Genomic DNA, 24500 nt, shown 5'->3' with positions numbered 1-24500 from the left:
ATTAAAATACATTTTTTGAGAAATTTTCAATTATGTACAAAATTTGTTAAAAAAAAAAAACCGAAAACTATTTCAAAAAATGCCATGTACACATACATATTTATACACAATCGCGCACATACACACATGAAGAGAAAAAGAACAAAAAACGAAAAAAGAAACAAAAAGAAGAGAAAATCAGCCGCATACACAGACAGAAATTGTATTAATTTTTTATTCTATTAAATTATTCTTATTATTATTTTATGTTTATTATTATTGTAATGATTTTTTTTGTAGCTTGTATAAAAATATATATATATATAAATATTCTATATTTAATAACTGATTGATTAATTTTAAATCATTGATCAATGGCGAGCAAAAATATTTAATTCAATGAGGAGCTAAACTTGTACTAATAACTTAAATTTAGTGTTTACGACTTAAACAAAAATTGAGAATGAAAAATCAAAAAAACCATCAACAAAACACACACATGGAGAATAAACAAAAACTACAAAATCATCTAAAATCTTGTATTTTTTATTAATTACGACAATCCAGACTTAAATAATGAATTTATTAGACTTTTGTTAAATGCGCAAAAGCAATAGCAACGAAACAAATCCAATTCGAACTATCCAATGGAACAAAAAATGCAAATACAAATACAAAAAAGTGAATTAAAATATAGACAAAATATATTCGAAATATATCCAAATATATATACATTCATATATATATATATACACAATAACAATCAAATTCTGCTCGTTTTACTGATCTGTGGGCCAACGTTCTTTTCACATCGACCATTTTTATTAGCCAACTCAATTTTCGAAATGGCATTTCGCCGCAGACAACCAGACAATTAAGCCCATAAATTATATTATGGAGCAATTATATCTCGCTTTTTATAACCGACACACCAAATTATCCAAATGACTCTTATGGCCCACAATGCTGATTGTCAAATGCTTTTTTTGGACCCGAGAGCTCTTTACGTTTCCGGGCAAACTTTTGATTAGATTGTGTGTTCTAAATTGGGAAATACATCAATATTTTGTCTATAAATCGAGTGATGTTAAAGCGAGTGCTTAAAAGTGGTCAAATTTGATTCGAAGGGATAATGCATCTAACTAGTTAAAAAAATTTATAGACTTAGAGCAATTGAAATCCCGCCAGATTAGCGAAGTGAAATCAGTTAGTCCGCTCGAATACCAAGTTGTTGGCACTGATGTGCTGATGTGGTGATGTTGTTGCCGTTGAATGAAATCGAATAATTAAATATTGGCATAGTCACACCTTGTTGACAATTATTGACAGGCTGATTGGCAAACAAATGAATATACTTCAGCCATTGCCGTTTTTGAACTGTCGAGGGGCGCGGCCAGTGGCACGACAATTGGCCCTGTGACTCTGGCTTTGCTGCACTGCAAAAAAATACTTCACCTCGATCTTATACACACTGAATTATGCATAATAAAATGGAGATTGATTTCATTTATGTATCAGTAGTATGTGCTTGTTCTGTTGTTTTTCAAATGTAAATGCAGTCCAACAAAGCCAATGTTTCCTTTGCAATGTTGGTAATATAAGCGAAGCTATTTTTTCCCGCGGTGTAACGTGTGTGGGTGGGTGGTGGGAGGTGATAGGTGGTGGCTGTGGGTGTGGCGGCTACCGAAAGACGCCCAGAACGGCGGAGATCCGAGTCCACAGCATCCACAGCCACAGGCACAGTCATGGGACGCAGATTAGATCCAAGCAATGAGCTTGGTGTTGGTGTTGGTGTTGGTTTTGATGTTGGTGTTGGCGTTCCACGATTCGTGTTGACACTATCTCTCGAAAATCGATCGGTGGAACATCTGGAAGCTGGCATTTGCATTTTCGGTTCGCTATCAATTGATTGAGTTGGCCCGGCCAAACCCATAGTATCCATAATATTCTTAGTATCCATAATATCCATAAAATGCAACGCAGAGATGATATCTGCATTCGCTTATTTATGTGTCACACCGAACACGCTCACGACATTTAAACAGCACTCAATATCGCCGTACTCGAACTCGTATTCGTACTTGTACTGGTATTCATACTCAAATTCATACTCACACTCATAATCATCAATTATTCGACGCTGTCTGATTTTCATTCGCAGTCGCGCGTTTAATTGCCGCAAATATGCAAAGCATGTGTAAAACTTTATTGATATACAATGTGAATAAACGTTTGCCTAACTTTGTTTTGATTGCAGCTGTCACTACAGCGCACTCACTGAAATCAATTCACCACCCGATTGCTCGGCCACGACTTTGCGATACACTTTTATTGGCGATCGCTGGCGATTTCACGCTCAAATAGATCATGAAACGAGTGCACTTAAAGACCAGAGTGTCTCATCAAAATGCATATTATTACTATGCTGAAATGAGCTGATGCTAGCGCACATTTATTACTTATGGTTATTACTACGAGTATCTCCCAGTGCACCAACCGATATTGGCCCATTCACGAAACAGTTTATCGGATCCAACACAAAACTCGGACTACACAAGATCACGCGAGGCTGGCAGCTCTTTTCCTGGGCTAAATCGCAAATCGCAAACGTATCTGTCAGATACAAGCGCACTTGATAGAGGAAACGATACAGATACAGATACAGATACAGATGGATACAGAGAAATCGCCGCTAAGACAGGCGATGACTTCATCTATCAGCACTGCAATTGCCCAAGCTCTGATCCATATATCAGGCAATGCGAGATCATTAAAACGGAATTAACTGAAATGGAAATGGAAACGGCAGCAAATCGAACGCCATTATAATCGGTATATCAAATAGATAGAACTTATGAACTTATGGAGTTATGGAGCGCTAACTGGTTTTTGCTCTCTTATCACTTAATAATAATCAGCTCTTAGAAATAAATATATATCATTGATTATTATCCATTCCTACACAATTCACTGCCACATCAATGTGTGTCACATCCCCAATCAGTGGACTTGCAGCGCGAATGTATCTTGTATCTCACGGATCGCCTGGCAACATCCAACGCTGATTGTTAACTGATTGCATACAAATGTGCCCCAAGGAGGTCAAATCATGTTGACACTCGTGTCGCCGACTAATTGCCTCAACAAGCTCAGCAGCCCAGATCAGCTCGGGTTATTTGGATTATTCCGGGTTGGGTTCTGCGATAATGGGAATTGATTTTCCTGCAGTGGAACATGAACATCGGTTACGTCTGAAATCAAATGATTAAACATATAGCTATCAAAATTATAGCTATACCTTTCTATACACAAACCGCTTTGAAACTACCAAACTTTTGACATGACAAGGTGGGCAAAAAACAATAACACATCTGATCTCACTACAAATTGGGTATCAAATGAACAGATTCGCATCGGAAATAAACAGAATAGCCGCACAACCCACTGCGATGTATGGATTAAGAATTGTGGAACCGATTCGATTAGCATGCCGCAGATTTCTGCGTAAAATTAACACGAACCCCGAAATTCTCCAAATGCCACGCTCCAATTCGAATCATCATCCGTCGAATGTGAATGTTTGAAATGTTGATTATTTCCCTGGCCACGCGATCTGACATAATAATAAAAGCAAAACCACTACAAGACAGACGAAATTTCAATTTCGATTTTTGTTATTTCGTGTTTTTGTGTTTTTTGTTTTTTTGTTTCGATTTTATGAATTAAAAACCAATTTGGACGTAGACCTGGACATGGCCAAAAAAGGGGCCAAAACAAATCATGGCGTCGACAAATTTGGAACTAATTATAAATGCAGGCGGCCCGGCCAAAAGTGGAACGCTCCGTTCCAGTTTCAGTTTTCAGATTTCAGTGTTTAGTGTTCAGTTCCAACTCTGAAATTTGAAAATAAATGCACTGAGAAAAATTAAAGTAAATTGTGGTTAAGAAGCAAGTAAAACTAGAACCGCAAAGTGTGACAAAAAGTGTTGCATACTTAACGGGATACATATGTTGTCTAGGAGTAATAAAATGTTTTGTATGCACCTTTCGCAAATTACAAGCTCTATATTGGGTACTGTAGTATTTTCTCAGTGCAGCAACTAACCAAAGACGGTGGGCGGACAGTTAAAAGCGGAATGGAATGAACCATACTGAAGCGAACCGGCATGGAGTAGTCATGAATGAAAACCCCGGATTGGATGCCCAGATGGACGTGGATTTTGATGTGGATGTGGATGCGGGAATGGAATGGAAATAGAAATGGAAATGGAGTGGGTGTTTCGCTCGGGGCGTTGGCGGTTCGCCGGCAAAGTGTGAAACTAATTTGTCAGCATGACAATAACAGCCAAAAGCCATAAACATCATAATAATATTCAATAAACATCAGCAAAATGCGCCAATTAACCGCCACCGATTTGGTTGTGGAACAAGCGAACTTAATGCCATCGAATCGAACTGAAGGGGAAGGGGGAAAGGCGAAAGGGGAAGGTAAAGGGGAGAGACGCCACATGATGTGGCATGGAATGGAAATTGTGCAAGTATTTCACTTTAATTGAATTATAAACGCTGCCGGCTAATAAAATCGATGATGTAAATTGCACTCGCTGGCATTTAACACCTTCACCGCTGGAATTTCATCTATTTGGATGCCCTCCTGCTGTTCCGATCTCCGCGGGGTATATGCACTTCCCTGGCAGCCAGGAATTCTGTTTTCGATTCTCGATCATTTGGATGATGTATGCACCAACCAAATGAATGATGCTTGATAGCTATCAGCTTGGTGTTGGTAAACAAAACAGAAATTGCATTCATTTGGCAGTACCATAGTTCATACCTATTTCCATCTAAAATAATGAGGACAGTCTTCATATTATATGCGGATTTATGGTGGCTTTATCCTGCGCCTTTTTTATACTCCATACCCATGCATTAGATACACAGATAAAACAGATAGCTTAAGAAAGTATCTTGAAGTTATTGTATTTCATGGATACTTGGTGTAGTAGGGTGCCCACAACTTCGGCTTGGGTTTGGTGTCAGATGCTGATACTTGATTTATTTATGAGACCAGCAGCCGGTACCGCACCACCCCCACCCCCACCCCCAGCCTCGCCCCTCCCCGCAAAAGGGGGGAAACATGTTTCAGTGCCAGTTGCATGCAAATCGCATGCGAGTGCAGCCGCTTTGAGCCAAACACAAAGCCTTCGATCGGGGATTGGATCCGATCTGGTCGGACTGGATGGCTATATGTCTCTGCTTCTGTGCCGCTCGCCTTCCCCATTCCCCCCCCCCCCCCACTTCCCCCATGGGAGGCCCCCTCGCAAAGTGGTGAAGTTTGTGAGCAGCCGATCGCCGCGGGGCTGTGTAATTGTAACGCAACAATCAAAATCAATTGCTATGTAAATAAAATTGCAAATTAAATTACAAATTGATTACCTCACTAAGTCATTAATTAAAGGAAATGCTAAAATGCTCTACGTTGAATGGGCCAGAGATATGGAAACCAGAGCTGCCGTTATGCGCTTTTTGGGCCATTTTTAGATCGTTTCCAAAATGTCGATTTTTTATCGTTTTTTAGCATACCTTAACTAAAAGTGGTAAAAATCTTAGATAATAAGCGATTTCTTTTTTTCCGGACTTTGTAAAATTATTTTTTTGACAATCATCAATCATGCAAAAAATGTGAAAAAATATAATTCTTATTTTCGAACACAGTTCGACTGGAAATTTAGTTACGAGCTCAACGAGGTATGACATTCCTTATTCGGACTAATATTTCGAATGTTCTGATCAAAATACTGATATTTATAGTCGCAAAATAACAGAAAAGCGATTTTTGGAAAAAATTCATCAAAAATTTGAAGAAAAGTGAAAAAAATATAATTTTTTTTTTGAAAACCCAGTTCGATTGGAAATTTATCGCAATATATATATATATCCATGTAACAAATGTTCCAATTAGCATTGTGGGCGGCTAGGGGGCGTGGCGCAATGGTGAGTGGCTCGGTGGTTCAGTGGTTTGGTGGTTCGGTGGCTCGGTGGGTGGTTGGTAGGTGGGTCACTTGGTCGCAAGTAGAAAAAATCAACTGTCGTGCTGGGCCACACAACGCAAAACAGGAAGGAAATCTGCAACTTCGCCTAGCTAAGTACTAGATTCTATATTAAATACCAAAAATAATATCAAAATCATCATATATTTGTAGCTACTTAGCCATTATAAATCACAGCAATACACGGTATTCTTCAGATGTAAAGCATATGGATAGAATGTCTAGGGTATTAATGGATCGATGCCAGAAATTCGGATCGTGATCGCTGACTTTTCGCAGCGACTTCATTGTCGTTGGCACGACATTTGCTTAAATTATGGCCAGCACAGCGCCGGTGACCAAACGAGGACAGTTTATATATATATACAATATATATATATCTATATATATATATATATCGGTAACTGGGCCGACTTCCACTGCGACTTGGACCATGAGTGCGACTTTGGGCCTGGGTCTCTACTTGTGGGTCCGGATTGAGGCGGCTTCGATTGTTTTTTGGCCGTGCCCAGGCGCTCTGTCAATCAACCGATTGCGGGGGCGGTATGAATATAATATATTGGGGGGCGTGGCCGACCCCAAAAAGCCATTGCTACTTGCCGTTGTTGTTGTCTTTCATTAGTCGTGATTAGTTTCGAAAAGGAGCACAAAATGCACAAGCATTGGCAATTTGAGACCGCTGTTTGTTTTGTCACTTTTGGGCGTTTAAGACATACACACACACCTACACATTTATTTTAATTAAATAATAATATAAAGTAGCTTAGTAGCAAATTGTTTAAATTAAATAATATGCCATTCATTTTAAAAGCCCTTTACAGCACTTCAAAAAACCTGCAGCAAGTGTCATGCTACTTTAAATCCCAGCTTTAATTACAGCTTATTATACATATATTCAACTTAATGGGTATTCCTGCGGTCTAGCACTGCACTCGTGCTCCAATCTGGCGCTTTTTGTTTTCTTAATTCGAAGTCGCGCCACGCGCCACAAACAACAACAACAACAAGAGCTACAACAGCAACCAGTGCAACAACGGCAACACAAACACGCCACTTGGACTTGACAAATTGCGAGCAACGTTTACAATTGAAACAATTTAATCAAACAACAAGCAAAAGTGGCAACTTGGGGTGGGGGGCAGGGTAAGTGGAAGGGGCACGCTGGACAACACACGGTGGCAAATCAACAACTGAAACCGCCGCTGAGTTGCACATTTCGGTGCCCCACTGTAAATTAATATACACATACTTGTATAAATAAATGGGCAACGAAACATAAATAATTGAGAGTGCAAAATGGTAACGATTTCCCAATCTTAGAAAAAGGGTGGGATAAATCATAAAAAAAAATATAATAGATTTTGTTTATTGCTAGAAACCCTTGCTAACAATTTAAAAACCAAGTCAAGTTGTGGAAAATTAGGTACTATAAGTTACCCAAGTGCTTAATTCTATCTTAACAAATGCCAATGACATAATCGCTGGCAATTAAATGGGTGAAAATAAATAGGAAATTACTTACATACTTACATAAATAATTAAAAAATAGTTCAGTCAATGAAATGCATCGCAAAACAGTTAATATTCCGTAGAACGTGAAGTAGAAAGAGAGGGCGCGAGGGCCGGCGAAAGAGATGGGGCGAAAAGGTGAGTGATTAATGGGCATTTAATAGCCGGTTCGCTGATCGGCAAAACGCGAAGAAGTCGTCGCGATAAATTCGATAAAAACAAAACTGTAGGCTGCTAAATGTTGCCATTTATTAAAGATAAAATATATATAAATGTAGCACTGGTACAAGCGAAACGACAGCGGAATAGATGGATAGATAAATAAATAAATAATAAATAAAGTAAACAACATCGCACCGATCGCGTCGCATTTGCATATCAACTTTTCGCATTAAATTCAATTGAAAGCTTTTCTCACTTTAGCATTTAGCATCATTTTGAAATTCAATGAGCCGCCCTCGCCCCCGCATTTTCGTATTTCAAACTTGAAGTATTGCTAATGTATTTATTGCCATCGGATGCGAGCACAAAATTTATGATGGCATTAAGCAAATGTTGAATGCAGCAAATAGAAAAAAAAACCAAACAAAAAAAGGAAAACAGAACTGAATTTAAAATTTATAGTGTTACTTGTGATTTACACGAGGCACAACATAACATATCCCCATATTAACCCGCTACGTATTAACCCCCTGCATACTTGTCACCCATTAGCATGGTTAATTTTATTCGCCGCTGTCAGTTTAGCTGGAACGCATTTGTTTCGCAATTCCCATAGCCATTTTTTATATCCAGCATTAGCTAGTGATTGCTCAGAGATTTCAATCATGATTGATCGCTTTTTGGGCGGGTTTGAGGGGGCGGTTTTCCAGGTGAGAACCTCGAAAGGGGAACCTTCAATGGGTTAAGTGGGATGGTTAAGATCCCTTCATATGATACCCAAGCGAAATTATTCCCCAAGGAGGTTTTAAGCACAAAACACTGCTTAACTCAAAGCCTCATAACTACTTATTACCAATTTATGAACTTTTAACAATTTATCAACTTTAAATATTTAAGTAATTTCTTTTAAATTGTCAGGCAGATTCAAAGTTTTTGACATATTCATGTACATTTTCCAGCTACATTTGACATTTCACTAAGGCGCCAGCTAGGCGGGTATTTATGAAACTACAACTTGGCTTTCTCATTAGTTAAATAGAGGGCGCTTTCACTGAGTGGCGCCATCGAATGTCTAAAATAAATACTAAGATCTAAGATCAATTTAAAAAATGACTAACAAGAATTCACAAAATTTGAGAACCATATTTGTACATATTTTATTTGTACCTTCAACATCAATAGGTTCTAAGACTTTAGAAACTTGTTTCATTTCATATTTTGATAATTTTAATACTGCCGTTGCTGTTCTAATGAATTTATTGCTCATTTTTTGGCAAACGTTCCGATGGAATTGAATTCTGCGAACTATAAACCGCAGTAACGAAGCGAGTGATTTTGGACCACATGTTGCCAGGAGCCCAACAAAAAAGAATTACCAAGCAGACGGATAGCAGGCCACTCAACATTCTGCTTTCGGATACAGATACATCTTTATCTTTGAAAATTAGAAAAAGAAATATATAGCTGTTGAATCGATACATTTCACAAAATGTTACATCAATTTGCCAATAAGAATTACCATACAATTTTAGTGATTATAATTATTTGTATTAACAGAGATACACATATGTATAAGAACTCAGATAATCCAGCCAATTATTTGATATAACACCGGTTAATATTTTGTAGTAAACTGAGTATCTCTTAAATATGAAACGGTCTATTCCATTTAGTTACTTTTGTTATTGTTTTTTAAGCAAAGGTCATAAGGTAAAAAATGGAATGCTTACCTTTCGTTTGCGATCGCAGTGATCGTTCAACTGCGATCACCGGCGCATCTCTGGCGCAGCAAGAGAGAGAGAGAGAGAGGGAGAGGGAGAGAGCTGAAAAGTATCTGAGAGATACTTTCGCAGCAAAGGTGGCCGTTCGGTCGAGCGATTCCGATTTCGATTCCGACGCAGCTCGTCGACGGTGGTGCGACTACTTTTCGGATGGATTGGTTAGTTCTTGCAAGGCGTTCAACGCTTTTCGGCGCTTCTTTCGCTGCTCGCTGTTTAATTATTTATTTTTGGGGGGAAATGAAAACCGAAAACGCAACAGTTTGTTAAATAATTTAATTCGCCGCTGCGAAGGAAACAAGTGAAATTGCATATTACGAAGTTGGCTTAATTATTGCCTGTGCATGTTGGCTGGAGTGTTGTAAACTTCATATATTTTTTTTTTCGTGAAACGACCTTTGCGAACTTATCGTCGTAACCAGCGAACAAAAAAAAACCAAATAAGCAGTGACAACAACAGCAAAGGCTAATAATAATTAAAACAGCGTGTTGTGTTGTTGTCTGCTCGCCGAATTGTCGCTGTGTGCGTGACCGCGTATCTGTGAGTGAGCCAGTGAGTTTGTGTGTGTGTGTGTGTATGAGAGTGTTATCTCTCAACAATTGCGTACCCCTAGTCAAGATCCTCCACTTTGCAATTGGGATACTCCCACTGCCACTGCCACTCCCACTCCACTTGCACGCCACATGCATATGTACATATGTATATGCTCGCAATACTCCCCGATCATCCGATAGATGCGAATTGTCAGTTAAACCGGCAAAAAAAAGCGGCAAAAAGCGGCAAAAGTGCTGACCCTGCACTCGACGGCAACCTGATCGGATCACTTGGCACAGGTGAGTTGCTGCCATTTGAGTCATGTCCGTGCAAACATGTGGAACTCTAAGTGGCGGAGAGAATGCCTAACTTGTTTATCAATACTATCTAATACTAAGATTAGGTAGCTTGTATCTCTTTTATCTGTGTCATAAGTGACAATAGTGCAAAGTTGCTACTGCTTCATTCAATCATCTCCTACAGTTACTATAAATATAGTATTAGTTCGCTCAGAATGGCGAATTTATTGAATCACCGAAGATCGCAAGGAATTCATGACGATTTCGGGTTAATCCGAAAATGTACTTATCAAAATTCTATATATGCCTATTAAGATAACAAATGTTTGCCATGTGGCCCTTTAAAAATGATTTTCTTCACGCTAGCCAAAAAATGTAAAAATAGAAGGCAAATACAATCAAGTCCGAGAAATCTCTCGGTCCCCTGGCGAAAATGGGCAACAACCCAGACTTGTTTAAGATCTCGGCAATTTGCTGTCAAGGTCCGAGAATCCGAAACGAGACTCAAACCGAACACTTGGGCATTAAAAAGTTCATTAAACGAATTCTGCGATCCCGCCTGGATTCTCATACCCTTCCACCGGCCCTGCTGATTATTCTCAGACAGATAAGAGTGGGCAAAGTTAGTACAAAATATATATTCAATAAGTCAAAGCACTCTTTAAAGCAATGCCTTATCTTTAGCTTCGGCGGCTATAGAAAATACGAGTTTAGCTAAGATCGGAGAGACCGCAAGTTCGCAAGTTGCATAAGCAGCACACTAAAGGTACACCTATGTAGGTCTCACCTGTACAGGTGACTCAGTGGATGGGGAGAAGGTCAGCTGGCGAGCAGAACGCTTGTGCGTCCCAGCTACACTGCGAGAAATGCACCAGCAAAGCGCTGCCTCTCAAAAATTGTATATGTGCTATTTACACTAATTATAAAGTGGTTAATAATCTATAATAAATCATTTTAAAACAGTATTGTCTTCGAAAGGGTCTGCAAAATATGTAGTTGCTGTTCTAAGTGATCTAAAATGTTTTCTACTTTGAAATGAGTTATTAACCATAAGACTTCCTTCGGTTTTTCAGTTTTCTGCTGTTCAACTAAAAGCCAATATAAATATAAAGCAAAGGCAGTGCCTCCTGTTTATTTCCAATGTGTGCTCCAATTTTCGTTTCGCTTCGGCCGGCCTTTGATTTGTTAACCAAATAGTTTGCCAAGCTGTTTGTTTATTTAATTAGCATTCGGCCATACACATATTTACTATATTCATACTATATTCAGACTCATGGGGCCGACGCACTGGCGAAGATTCGGATTCGAGGCTCCCGGCAAGGTGTCCGCAGAGCTCTAGATTCCCGGACAGAACGGACAAACCGGACAGATCGGATCTCCAATTGTACAAAGTGCCATTTAGCGGGCTCGCCCACGCAGTCATATCTCAATTTATAAATAGATCTAGTAGATTCTCCACGGCACTCACATCTACGGCATTGTCTGCTGCTGCGTTTATTTTCCATCTCAATCTCGGCTCAAGTGTCCGCGTCTCTCGACAGCGTGAGGAAGGGGCACCGGACACCAGTGCATCCGAGGCTAATGGAAAACAATTCGAGGAAAAGGCCGCACGAACTCAAATGTTTGCGGAGCCACTCGAACATCAAATTTCCATTTCACTCGACTGCGTGAGTCGAAATGAATTCGACTTTTAGTTATTTACACTAAATCGGATTCCTGAGAAAATAATTGATTTTTTCATGGGTTCCAATTGATGCATAGTGCTATGGGCTGCATATGTATTTATTAAACAAAATTGCGAAACTATAAAACTTTAAGGGTTACCTGTTAGGCGGCTGAGTAGTTTACCCTCTTTAGTTTAGGATGAGATATAATATATAATATTATATATTTTATAATATGCTCAGCAGCTAAGATAGTTTATATATTTCGAATTATTTTTCTCATTTAATGAAATGTTTAGTTTATATATTTCTAATTATTTTTCTCATTTAATGAAATGAAATGTCCTTGTATTTCGATAGTCATTGTAGTTTATGTTAATTTATATAATATATGGTACAGTATTTTTCCCAGCGCAGCCATACAGATCGTATGCGTAATATTTCCGGCTGCTGGCACGAGCCATTAATTTATAGATCGCTCCCCTTTTCTCTCGTTTCCACGCACAGGAATTCCCATGAGCAGCGCCCCCTGAACACCCAAATATACATATATATATCAAGATATCAAGATACATATATATAGAGCCAAGATGCTGCAGCACACGATGACAAAGCGGAAGACGCTGATCATCGGCTTCTTTGGAATTGCCCTGGGCCTCTGCATCGGCACCATGCTGAAGAACTACCTGGCACTGGAGATCGTGAAGCGTTGCAGCCTGCGGCCGACGAATCTCAAGACGCCGGCGGAGATCATTGGGCTGCGGGAGGAGGACACCATTCAGAATTCGCAACGGAATCTGGTCTTTGTGGGCGTGATGACGGCCAAGAGCTTCCTGGAGGGCAGAGCGCGTGCGGTGTACGATACGTGGGGCAAGGAGGTGCCCGGCCGGATGGCATTCTTCAGCTCGGAGGGCAGCTACTCGGAGGACCTGCCCGTGGTGGCGCTGAAGAACGTGGACGATCGCTATCCTCCGCAAAAGAAGTCCTTCATGATGCTGTACTACATGTACGAGCACTACATCGATCGCTTTGAGTGGTTCATCCGGGCGGACGACGATGTCTACATGGAGCCGGATAAGCTGGAACGCTTCCTACGCTCCATCGACAGCTCCAAGCCGCAGTTCATCGGCCAGGCGGGCAAGGGCAACAGCGAGGAGTTCGGCCTGCTCTCCCTGGAGTTCGACGAGAACTTTTGCATGGGCGGACCTGGGGTGATCCTCAGCAGCGAGACTCTGCGCCGCGTGGCGCCACACATACCCAGCTGCCTGAAGAACCTCTACAGCACCCACGAGGACGTCGAGGTGGGGCGGTGTGTCCAGAAGTTTGCCGGCATACCCTGCACATGGAACTACGAGGTGGGAAACAGTTTCTTGAGATTCAAAATTATTACCTTTAACTTAAATGTGACCCTTTCCTTTTGCAAATATCCAGATGCAGTACATCTTGCGGCACAACTCCAGTGGCCGAAATGCGTACACGGGAAAGCTGAAGCGAAAGGAGATCCACAACGCCATCACCCTGCATCCCATCAAACAGGCGCCGCTCATGTACCGCCTGCACTCCTATGTCCAGGTAAGTCTACCACTCATAAAATCAAGGAATATCAATAAATCATAATACGTAACAGGGTCTGAAAGCGGAGGAGATGCGCCAGGAGTCGCTGCTCCTGCACCGGGATATCAAGCGGATGGCCAAATACCTGGAGGTTCCGGACGAGAGCACCTACATGATGCCCAGTGTGTCACCCGAGAGCGATTCCACCAAGAGGCACTTCCAGGATCACAACATTTTAGGTGGGTTGCAAACGATACATAGATACATTGACAAAAAGATACAAAAGGTAGATACAAAGATACAAAGTAACAAAGATACACAGATACAAAGTGAGAAGCGCACTACAAGAACATTTATTTAAAACAAATGAAAACAAAAATTTATCCGAAAAACTACGAAAAATGTGGCAAAGGCGAATCCGCATCCTTGTCCTGGTTGCAGAGGGTGACTCCACTGCCAATACAGGCGGCATAGCCCATGAGATGGGGCAGCAGATTCTGCTCCATGACGCCACCGAACAGATGCGACTGCGGACCCATCGCAAACACGGCCACATCCTCGCCAGAATGCACGCCCTTCCTTCCATGAATATAGCTGGGTGTGAAAGATGCTGGCCAGGGAATATAAACGGGTTATTTTTGGAACAATCACATCCGGAACAATAGAGATTACTCACTGGGACTGAGTGTCTTGCTCGGACTCTCCCGCCGGCCCTCCTTGTCCAGGCTCTGCCACTTGCCGATGGCATAGTTGAGGGTGCTGTATGGCACACCGTTCACATCCCGCTGCTGTGCATCCATGCCCAGGATGGGTGTGCCCCGCTTCGCGTATCCGGCCATGCTGAGCGTGTGCGAATGGTCCGCGGTGACCACCACCAGTGTATCCCGCGGATCGGTCATCCGGACCACCGTCTCCACAGCCGCATCGAACTCGAGCATCTCATCGAGGGCATAGCCCACCCGGGTTTCATGGTGTCCATGATCGATCCGCCCACCCTCAATGAACACGAAGTAACCATTCCCATTCTCGCGAGACTTTTGCTCCAGTTTTTCAATGGCCACCGCTGCCATTTCGGAGAGTCGCGGCTGCTCCTTGCTGGCGGCCAGGTGATAGGACATGTGGCTGTCACTGAAGAGACCCAGAAGGTTGCCAGTGGAATCGCTGCAGTTCCTCAGCTCTTTCAGGGATCGCGAAAAGCAGCCATTGGGATTGGATTCGCCCCACTGAGCCAACAGATCCTTGCCATCCCGCCGCTCGTCGCCGAATTTTCCCATACCGCCGCCCAGGATGACGTTAAGACGCCGTCCCGGCTCCTCCTCCATCAGCTGTCGGGCAATCTCCAGCTCCTCGCCGCGCCTGCTTACATGGGCGTAGGCACCCGCCGGACTGGCGTCCGTCAGCCGGGTGGTGGTCACCACTCCCGTGGCCTTGCCCGCCCACTGTGCCCACTGCAGCACGGAGTCCACCCGCTCACCACTGCCGCTCTGACCCACTGTGCCGCTGTGCGTCTTCACACCGCCAAAATAGGCGGTGGCCGTGCAGGCGGAGTCCGGTGTCTGCTCGTCGATGCAGTACGTCTTACTCAGTCCGGTGAAGGGGAATCGCTCAACGGCCAGCTGTGCCTCCTCGCCGCGTCCTCCGCGCCGTTGTCCCTTCAGGATGCGGGCGGCCGTTAGAGTGGTGATGGACAGTCCATCGCCCAGGAGCATCACCACATTCTTGGCCTGTCGGACATCGGCGATGTAGTCCTTGGTCCTGGCCACACGTTCGCACAGCTGAGTCTGCGCCTGGCTCAGCCAATGGGACGCTAGCAGCTCCTCCGCCGGCTGCACTTGCTCCACCAAGGCAATAGATTGCGCAAGGATGGGGATGAGTGCGAGGAGCAGCCACATGAATTGGAGCGACATCTTGACTCGGGTCTTACGGCCGGGGAAAACCGAATCCGATCTGACTGTCGCCGCCGACAGACGTTCGTTTTAAAGGCCAACTCCGTTGGCGAAGTATCAAGCTAAACCACCGGAAAATTAACAAGCACCACCTGGTGGGGCGTGTTTCCAGTGGAGCTCATTTGCATTGGCCCAGTTCCAAGTTACTGATATGCATGATATAAGTCTGAGACTGCGTCTAATTCCTTCTTCACTTTCACATTCATCCATAGGAATCAGTCCGGAACTGAATAAATTCGTGCCCGGAAGCACCGACGACCTGCTGGACTGGTCCTTCATTGCCCGCAGCCTGTACTCGGCCAGTTCCGCCAATCCCAAGCAGAAGATCGACTCGGCGCTGCGGGAGGGACTGGAGGATGCCATCACCGAGGTGATGGAGAACATCAACAACTATTCCCGGCAGCGGGGTCGCGTCATCGAGTTCCGGGAACTGCTCTACGGATACCATCGACTGGACGCGCTCCATGGCCAGGACATGATCCTCGACCTGCTGCTCATCTACAAAAAGTACCGGGGCAAGAAGATGACCGTGCCGGTGCGAAGGCATCTCTATGTTCAGCGCGCCTTTACGGGCATCTTTGTCAAGGAGGTGGACGAGGACTTCTACAATGTCACCCTGCAGCAGAGTGAGTATTGATTATGGGTAATGATTACATATCCATGTGGCAGTTTTCTTCCTTACATTGATTTTTCTTTACTGGAACGTAACATCTGTTCTATTCCCTCGACAGGTCTCCTGGGCAGCCTGTTCCAAAACGGCATGGCGCGCTTGAGCAGCCACTTCACGATGCCCAGTGGACTGCTGTCACCGACGCAGGACAAGATCGTATTCGTCCTGCCCATCGCGGGTCGCCTGGCAACCTTCGAGCGCTTCCTGCGCACCTACGAGCGCGTATGCGTGCGCGGCGAACAGCACTGCGACCTCCTGGTGGTGATCTTCGGGTCGCCGGATGAGCTGGGCGATCACCTGCAGCTGCTCCACGATCTGCACGCCCGACATGTGTACCAGCAGGTGAACTGGATCCAAAGAAGCAGCGCCTTCTCACGCGGCGTTGCCCTGGACGTGGCCGCCAGATCATCGTACATTCGACAGGAGGACATCATTCTGTTCATCGACGTGGACATGGTCTTCGAGGTGGAGACGCTGCAGCGCGTTAGGATGCACACGCAGCGGGGCAAGCAGGTATACCTGCCCATCGTCTTCAGTCAGTACGATCCGCAGAGAAGAAGCGGTGGTGCAGGCGAGTCCGAGGACGAGGGGGAAACGCCCAGGATCGACGATGAGCGGGGCTACTTTCGGCAATTTGGATTCGGCATCTGTGCCATCTACAAGTCAGACATACTCGATGAGGATATCAATGGTTTCGACAAGGACATCACCGGCTGGGGCCTAGAGGACGTCAAGTTCCTGGAGAAGATTGTGCGCGTGGGCACCAGGCAACGCGGCTTCCTGGCCAACACCGCCGAACTGGCCATGGACTACAACGAGGCCGCTGAACAGTGGCGCAGACTGAGTGTCTTTCGTGCACCGGATCCCACGCTAGTCCACATCTACCATGACATCAGCTGCGACGTGCAGCTGGACGCGCCGCAGTACAACATGTGCCTGGGCACCAAGGCCAACTCCCTGGGCAGCACGCGTCTGATGGAGCAACTCTTCCACAGCAGTCCCGAAAATGTCCAGTTTGCCGTCGACTTTAATCGCCAAAAGCAACAGCAACAGCAGCAGCAGCAACAACAGCAGGCCAGGTGATGATCAATCCCAACCAGATCCAGTAATCCCCGCCAGCGATCCTGCCACATAGTATTATGCCTAATGTTTCCTACACGAGGGTGTGTGCCAGCCCATATGCCTAAATAGTTGGTAAGTCCCTACTGATCCATAAGTCCATACATGTAAGGCCATAAATGATGAGATGGGTGAGACATCTGTAAATTAATAGGATCAAAAAAAAGCTACCGAGACAAAACGTTAGTGGGTTAATATCTATGGACATTATCGAAGCATGGTACATACCTTTTAGTTTTAAAATGCACCTAAAATAGATTTGTATGCTAAGAAATTACATGTAGATAAAAGTAAAATTAACATTTATGACGAATTAATGTAGTCATCAAAAATCATTATTATTTATCATTATCATTATTGTACATGCAATCGAGTTTTCTAACCAAAGCCGCTTAACCATATAAAATTGTCGATACTATTATAACTAAAGCATAAATTCCATGTCAAATCTATTAAAATTAACACTGCAAAAACTAAATTATGTTTTAATGCTATCAACTTAAAGGTAAACTTCAAAAGTTTACAAATTCCTTGTTCCAGTGTAAATTTGCATATATAGATAATTATTAGTAAATACAAAGTATTTTAATGGTTGTTAGTCCCTTCGAAATAAATTATTTTTTTTTATATTTAATGATTTTAAGTCAAACATTTTAGAAATGCCTTTTGGTTGGGTTTTCAACTGTAGATTAAGATGTAGCCATATATCCAAGATTATTCCTCTTCAGTAAATGTCGCATAATTAAGTGTTTAAACTAATCAAAAATCCTTATCATTCTTGATTTGATTATGAAAACCGCATTTAAATGATAAAAGTTGTGTCGGTACTTCTTTTAATAATAAACTACTCGATTGTACAAAATGAGTTTTTGTATCAATACAAAAACCAAGTCTTTTATTAAACGTTTTAGCGTTTGTTTGGTATAAAAGTGAATGACTGTATCCAGCATTATTTTGATTATAATTGATAAAACTAGAGGTGCAAGCATGTTATATCTATTATATGATTATTTAATAGATCACACGTTGTCTATATATTATTACCGGCCACTGTTGAGACAGCATTCGGCTTTAGTCAGGTTACGCATTAGCCTCTTCTTGGGTCGTATTGAAGATATGCTCAGCATATCTTTATACGTAGTCCACCGGCTCTATGCCCAGGACGGCCAAAGCCTTATTCAGGACCTGTTTTACCGCCATAATGAGGTAGATTCTGGCGTACAAGGTCGGCATCAGTTGATCGCGCTTCTGGACAAGGATCTTCTTTAGACAATAGAAGCGACTGAAGACGCCAGCCAGGTTCTCAATATAGCGCAAAAGCAGATGGACACCGCAATGACCCTTGGCCAATTGATCCATCAAGGATTCCATTAGCTCCGGGAAGGTGAATAGGTATCCATAAATCAACTGCCATTCAATCTGCGCCAAAAGAATATAAACAATGTAATAAAATGGCGAGAAAAGAACAAAATTCTCATACATCATCCTCTAGAACACTGAGATCAATCTCCTCCAGCGGTGGCAGTTTCGCATAGACGCCAGCCCTAACCTGATTACTAAATTTGCGAAGGAGTGTTTCCAGGCGTGCCAAATTGTACATGATGTACGCAGCCCCTTTGCAAATGCCCAATCCATTGCGCACCACACTCACGGCGCTGGTGTGGCGCACCTCGAAGAGATCCACGATCACGGCAGCTGCCCCTAGACGGTTCATCAGCGCGTCCAGGCTGCTCATTCCCTTCGGACGGATTCCAGACCGGTGCATGGCCATTAGACGCATGTGCGAGCAACGCAGCCTGCATTAAATAAAAAATATATGAGCACGAATTAGAAAGAGATGCAATTACATAGGCTAACTCTACTAAATATCTTGAATATCGACAATAAATTTCTTGAGCAAACTAGTACTGATATACTCACTCAAAATACTCGTCAACGGTCAATATGGAGGCGGTCTTTTTCACCGGCTCCAAAACAGGTCCGCTCACGAGACACACATGTCCCCTGGGCTGCTGGCGCTTGCAGCATTTCTCCAACTCGACGTTCACACAGAGGGTGTCCTCCTGCCGGTCATTGGGCTCCACCAGGCGCCAGGACGAGTAGTCCACCAGGCGGAGCATGATCTTGTAGAGCTGCTGCAGTCGATAGTGGCGCAGATCCTGGCCGCCATCGGTGGCACCGGCATCGGCTTGCAACTGCAAGCTCATGGTACACGAATGCTTGTTCTTTGCCGGACGACCGTACTCTTCTCCCAGCGTGAGCACAGAGTTAAGGACATGGGCGATGAGCGGACGGCGCTCGAAGCGAAGACAATAGCGTTCCTTGTGCGGCATGATGATTTCGACGAGCGGAAAACGCCACTGGCGGGACTGCTCGATCAACTCCAGGCGCTCCTTCTCGCCGGGGAGCAGTTGGTCAGCATTGTGGCGCAGCTTAAGACCCTGATCTTTCAAATATTTCTCCCAGTAACGCGAGATGGCCGCCAAACTGAAGTCACCTTGCTTGGCCAGATCCTCGCTGTGGTAACGGATCAACTCACCGCATTTCTTGAAGGGCAACGGAGCCGCTGCATCGTCGCCAGACTCCTCCAGCTTCTCTGGATTGGTCAAAAACTTGACGAGCTGCTGGGTAAACTGTAACATCGTACTACAATCCATCATTTATTGAATTAAATCAACTATTCTTGCTGTCAAACACAAATCTTCTGTTTGCCGATAAGCTGTTCTATCGATAGGCGCGAAATGCCACAATTTAAATTTCAATCGATAACATAAATGCTAGAGGTGGTTAATCTATACATGGAAATAATAATAAAACCAGAAAATCATGAAAAATATTATCTAATAATAGCTGACCTTGATTTTACCGCTTATAGTTATTTTCCCCAGCGAAAAGGGTCTATACATTTTTCATATAAAGGGATTAACCCAACCGATAGTTGCGGGACTCCCGTGATCGCCCTGAGTATCAGGTACCGAAAAACACGCAAGTCCCATCTCTATCCCAATAGAAGTGTTTTTTTTTGGCTGCGCGTGTGTGGAGTTTTGGGAGCAGCCTGAGGAACAGCCAGAACGCAGCTTCAGTCCGAGATCGGCGCAATGTCCAAAAACCTGGAGCCGCGGGTGGTGGACCTGGGCGTGGCGTGCCTGGTCTGCCTGGCAGAGGAGCCCGAGGCCAGCTCGATTTATGGCCACGACCCGGAGTCTCCTCATATGCTCATTCTGGACAAGATCCGCTGCTGCACCGGCCTGCAGCTGGATAGCAGCCCGGCGCAGCTGCAGCGCTGGCCGGACAAGATCTGCAAGCAGTGCCATCTGGAGTTGTCTGTCTCTTATCGCTTTCACGAGAAGTGCGCCGCCGTCCAGAAGCTATTTCACTCCGCTGGCTGCGCTACCCCGACCTCCACCGCCGCCACTGTTGCTGCTTCTGCCCCGCTGCTGGTCGATAAGCAGCAGGAGCAGCTTAAGCTTGATCTGGAACAGGCCCAAGTCCGGCTGCCTGCAACACTGAAAATTAAGCGACTAAACGTGGAACCCTGCTCTTCCAGTTCAGTAAGCAGCGCAATTACTACCACCACGGAGCCCTCCTACTACGAGGATGTCAAGGAGGAGACGGAGGCGGACGCCCTTTCCCTGATACCGGAGGGAGCCATGGTTTTATCCTTGAATGACTTGCAACAGCAGGATCCTATTACTCAGCAGCCAGAAGAAGACTCTGAAGAGCAGCAGGATGAGGAGGGGCAGGACAAGATGCTGGGACTGGATCCCTGGGATGACGAAAACACTCCGGAGCACCTGTACGAGATCGAGACGCCGCTCATGGAGGAGTCTGTGGTGGACAGCCCACCGTTACCGCCGCCGCCTCAGTCTACCAACCAGTTGAGAAAGCGCTCCTACCGTCGCGTTTCGCCTATTGTCAAGCGGGAAAGACTGACGGTGGACGTGGACGACGATTACAAGCCCGCTTCTGCGACCAAACGCCGCAACTCTGAACGCTCGCCAAAGATCTGCGATGTGTGCGGCAATACGTACAAGTACCAGCACGCGCTAAATGCCCATATGCGGCGTCACAACAACGAGCGGCCGTATCCCTGCGAGGTGTGCCAGAAGGCGTTCATCTCGAACGTTGAGCTGCGTCGCCACATGCGCGTCCATACCGGCCAGAAGCCCTACAGCTGCCGCTACTGCGAGCGTCGTTTCTCGGACTTCGGCAGCAGCAAGAAGCACGAGAGGATCCACACCGGCGAGCGGCCATATGTGTGCGAGGTGTGCGACAAGGGATTCGCCTACGCTCACGTTCTGTCTGTCCATCGGCGGACGCACACCGGCAAGAAGCAGTTCCAGTGCACGCAGTGCGACAAGGGGTTCACCAAGAAGAGCTATCTTTCGGCGCATATGGACCAGCACCGTAGTTCGGGCAGCGGCGAGGCATCGGGCTCATCGTCATCCGCTGATGCATCCAATCGCCACCAGCGTAATTCCACCCGGAAAGAGTCTGCGCGCAGGGAGCAGATGCGCAAGCAACAACAAATCCCCGAGGCCTTCTCGCTGGATTCCGTCGTGCTGGAGCAGACCAAGGTTCTCGAGGAGTGCATCGTGGCGAATGACTTTATGTTTAACGATGAGGACAACGCGGAGGAGGAGGCCGTTGACGGCGAGGAGCTGCAACATGACGATCCATACCCGTACGTCGATGGCTACCAAAGCGTTCACTCTGTCAAGGAACTGGTCGGCGATCTGCTGGACACCGAGGAATTTGGTGACGAATCCAAGTACATGATAGACTAGTATTACTACCGGGACAACTCACCGCACTACTAAGAGGCGGTCTCCACACAACGAGGGCCCCAAACTTCCCCACCCCGTAGTTTTTAGACAACAAAGTTTAGAAGCGTAACTCTAAGAAATCGGTGTAAATAAAATGGAAAGATATTCGGATAGAAAGCTTACAAATTATGGGCGGTTTTTTATGGAAAATGGTTGTAAATCGAAGTAAAATTTTATATGAAAATAAAATATTACTTAATAGGAATTTTATTCGGGCAGCAATTTCAAAAATATATAGTTTATAGTAGGCATTTAGATTCTAGATACTTTAAAGAATTTATTGTTTAACTATTCATTAAAATAACGAAATAAGCAATAAATATTCATTATTTTAGTATTTAATGGTGTTACATTGATGTTGTGAAACTCCTTTGCCAACTGAGAACTTAAAAAAAAGATATCCAAATAAAAATTGGCAAACTTCAACTGCGACTTCCGAATTTCAAGAGCTATACGTATATTATATAGGTTCTGAAACTGAAGTCAGCATTCCGCAAAACAAGTAAACATACATTATTTGAAGGCTACAATTGAAAAATCCAGACTTCTTTACTCTTCACCTTTCTTCGAGGCACGTACTTAAGTTTAACTATAAGTTCCCCCAACAATCAAAAAAAACTCAATAAGAAAACGAAATTGTTTCTAAGCAAACTGTGTAAACAGAAGCACGGAAAGATGCTGTTTAAAGCGAAAGAAGACCGAGGGTCTTGGTGCCACGAGATCGAATTTTTGGCTATCCAGAACAACTGTGCAAACCGGGCACAGTGAACAACCAGTAAGAGAGACGTTTAAATTCTATCTAGTTTATTACAGTAATCGGGTTAGTCAAGTTAGTTGGAAACACACGAACACGGCGTGCTTTTTGTGACCAGGCAGGTAGGGGGATAATTGTTCTAGGGTGGTTCGTTCACGCCAGCCAGTGGGCACTGTGTCGACGAGAACCGAACTTGGCCACGTTCTTGAACCGGTTTTGGCGGATCGCTCCGGCGGGGTCAATGTTTCGCCCTTTGGCGGACACCGGGGCATTAACATAATTCACATTTTAGTCGGTGTACAAAAAATATCTATATATATATAAATGTATCAAAATTTAGACGGTATGGGGATGCCGAGGGCCAGGAATTGGGATCGGTTTTACAACACGCACACAACAGACTTTAGATGGAACAATAAAACTTGAACATCGCACGGCAGCGGCTAATCCTCGAAGGTGATGCGGCCGGGTCCGTGATTCTTCATGTATCGCCTGTAGGCCTTGTATCGTGGATTCTCCGCCAGCTTCTTCTTCATCTCCTCATCCTGTTCCGCCTTCCAGGTGACGAAATTATCGCGCTGCCAAAGCTTCAGGTGCAGGTACTCCTCAATGAGCTTGTCCTCCTGCGCCTCGAACTGATGCTGGCCCATGCCCAGGTGCCGGCGGATGAGGTAAAGCTTCTGCTCCCGGCCGTACGGCTGCTTCATCACCGTGTATCGCCAGAACCACTGCGCGTGCCACACAATGAACGAGAGTATCGTGTAGGGGCAGATGATCAGCTGCACCCACAGCACATCCCATAGCGTGGGCTTCGCATAGCCGCCCTTTACGTCCATCTTCTCCTCGATCACCCGCCGGATAATCCGTTCCAGCTCATCGCGCTGATCGTTCTTGGACATACGGTTCTTGCCCTTCTTTTGGATCTTCTCCTGGATCTCGTCGCGAGCTATTTCCAGGGCCTGGTTCCTATACTTGGGCACCGTGGCGAAGTACTTGATGGCCGAATCGTAGCGCTGCCAGCCGGAATAGTATTGGATTACGGATACAATGGTCAGCACGACCACGATCACCACGCGCACATCCACCTTGGGCGCCACGCGTCGCCGGTAGTAACGATAGTAATGCGCATAGTATGCATCCGGGTTATCCAACATGTAATCGTAGTCCGTGCGTGACTCCTCATCCCGCAGAATCTCATACGCGGTAGCCACCAGCTTGAACTGCGTTTCCGCTGCCGCCTTGGCCTCTGCACCCCGATGCAGATCCGGATGATAGCGCCTTGCCAGCTGGCGGTAGGCCTTGCCGATCTCCGACTTGGACGACTCTCTGGTGACACCCAGCACGTCGTAACAGTTGTCCTTGCCGCAGTACAGGCCCTCCAGCAAGCCTAGGGCCATCGTGGGCAGCAGGGCCAAGAGTACCAGCAGTAGTCCGTGCGTCCGCATCTTGGATAGCGCTTTCACCCTGGACACGTGGAGTTGCAGCTGGGTGAGTGGTGGCGCACAGCTGGCACTCGTTGGCTGGGACCGGAGCGAATTGGTTGTGTATGGGATTGGACCGGAGCAACTGGTGGCGGTCGCGTTGGCGCTGCTCGTCCGTCTGCTCGGCGTTTGTCCCACTGCAAAGTTGGCCGCCGCTCGTTAACCAGGTTAGCT

At 44.9% G+C, this 24500-nt stretch overlaps 5 protein-coding genes and 1 long non-coding RNA gene across 7 annotated transcripts; 2 read left to right on the top strand and 4 right to left on the bottom strand.

The window, feature by feature from the left end:
- Nucleotides 1-2765: 2765 nt before the first annotated feature.
- LOC120322288 lies at nt 2766-3409 on the bottom strand. 2 transcript variants are annotated; one of them, XR_005562063.2, is made up of 2 exons: nt 3278-3409; nt 2766-3230 (listed from the first exon to the last, which is right to left on the bottom strand). It is a non-coding gene; the product is annotated as an uncharacterized LOC120322288 (long non-coding RNA). The 2 variants fall into 2 exon arrangements; XR_005562064.2 differs by having other exon boundaries at nt 3294-3409.
- Nucleotides 3410-9593: 6184 nt separating this feature from the next.
- On the top strand, nt 9594-18151 carry LOC6524847 (chondroitin sulfate synthase 1). Its single transcript, XM_002100651.4, has 6 exons — nt 9594-10312; nt 12484-13331; nt 13408-13548; nt 13604-13769; nt 15689-16102; nt 16208-18151. The coding sequence occupies exons 2-6, from the start codon at nt 12567-12569 to the stop codon at nt 17227-17229; spliced, it is 2508 nt and encodes an 835-aa protein (XP_002100687.1). The 5' UTR covers nt 9594-10312; nt 12484-12566; the 3' UTR covers nt 17230-18151.
- LOC6524848 (alkaline phosphatase, tissue-nonspecific isozyme) lies at nt 13854-15607 on the bottom strand. The gene is made up of 2 exons (XM_002100652.3): nt 14207-15607; nt 13854-14140 (listed from the first exon to the last, which is right to left on the bottom strand). The coding sequence occupies exons 1-2, from the start codon at nt 15435-15437 to the stop codon at nt 13923-13925; spliced, it is 1449 nt and encodes a 482-aa protein (XP_002100688.1). The 5' UTR covers nt 15438-15607; the 3' UTR covers nt 13854-13922.
- Nucleotides 18118-19995, bottom strand: LOC6524846. Its single transcript, XM_002100650.4, has 3 exons — nt 19186-19995; nt 18746-19061; nt 18118-18684 (listed from the first exon to the last, which is right to left on the bottom strand). The coding sequence occupies exons 1-3, from the start codon at nt 19923-19925 to the stop codon at nt 18397-18399; spliced, it is 1344 nt and encodes a 447-aa protein (XP_002100686.2). The 5' UTR covers nt 19926-19995; the 3' UTR covers nt 18118-18396.
- Nucleotides 19996-20258: 263 nt separating this feature from the next.
- On the top strand, nt 20259-22217 carry LOC6524845 (zinc finger protein 184). Its single transcript, XM_002100649.4, has one exon. The coding sequence runs from the start codon at nt 20364-20366 to the stop codon at nt 22050-22052; it is 1689 nt and encodes a 562-aa protein (XP_002100685.1). The 5' UTR covers nt 20259-20363; the 3' UTR covers nt 22053-22217.
- Nucleotides 22218-22878: 661 nt separating this feature from the next.
- Nucleotides 22879-24500, bottom strand: LOC6524844 (dnaJ homolog subfamily C member 25 homolog). The gene has a single exon (XM_002100648.3). It carries the CDS (start codon nt 24288-24290, stop codon nt 23289-23291), a length of 1002 nt encoding a protein of 333 aa, XP_002100684.1. The 5' UTR covers nt 24291-24500; the 3' UTR covers nt 22879-23288.

Source organism: Drosophila yakuba, chromosome X (assembly GCF_016746365.2).
Source record: "Drosophila yakuba strain Tai18E2 chromosome X, Prin_Dyak_Tai18E2_2.1, whole genome shotgun sequence".
In the NCBI taxonomy this organism is placed as follows: Eukaryota; Metazoa; Arthropoda; class Insecta; order Diptera; family Drosophilidae; genus Drosophila; species Drosophila yakuba.
Note: the sequence above shows the minus strand (reverse complement) of the source record. Positions and strands in the feature narration are given on the sequence as shown.

Bases quoted from the DNA above. Each gene is read 5' to 3' on its own strand.
- LOC6524847 (XM_002100651.4), top strand. From the start codon at position 12,567: ATGCTGCAGCACACGATGACAAAGCGGAAGACGCTGATCATCGGCTTC. The intron at 13,332-13,407 runs GTGGGAAACAGT...GCAAATATCCAG, and splicing joins CCTGCACATGGAACTACGAG to ATGCAGTACATCTTGCGGCA. The intron at 13,770-15,688 runs GTGGGTTGCAAA...ATTCATCCATAG, and splicing joins CCAGGATCACAACATTTTAG to GAATCAGTCCGGAACTGAAT.
- LOC6524848 (XM_002100652.3), bottom strand. From the start codon at position 15,437: ATGTCGCTCCAATTCATGTGGCTGCTCCTCGCACTCATCCCCATCCTT. The intron at 14,141-14,206 runs GTGAGTAATCTC...TTCCCTGGCCAG, and splicing joins GAGCAAGACACTCAGTCCCA to CATCTTTCACACCCAGCTAT.
- LOC6524846 (XM_002100650.4), bottom strand. From the start codon at position 19,925: ATGATGGATTGTAGTACGATGTTACAGTTTACCCAGCAGCTCGTCAAG. The intron at 19,062-19,185 runs GTGAGTATATCA...TATTTAATGCAG, and splicing joins ACCGTTGACGAGTATTTTGA to GCTGCGTTGCTCGCACATGC. The intron at 18,685-18,745 runs GTATGAGAATTT...CTTTTGGCGCAG, and splicing joins TCAGTGTTCTAGAGGATGAT to ATTGAATGGCAGTTGATTTA.
- LOC6524845 (XM_002100649.4), top strand. From the start codon at position 20,364: ATGTCCAAAAACCTGGAGCCGCGGGTGGTGGACCTGGGCGTGGCGTGC.
- LOC6524844 (XM_002100648.3), bottom strand. From the start codon at position 24,290: ATGCGGACGCACGGACTACTGCTGGTACTCTTGGCCCTGCTGCCCACG.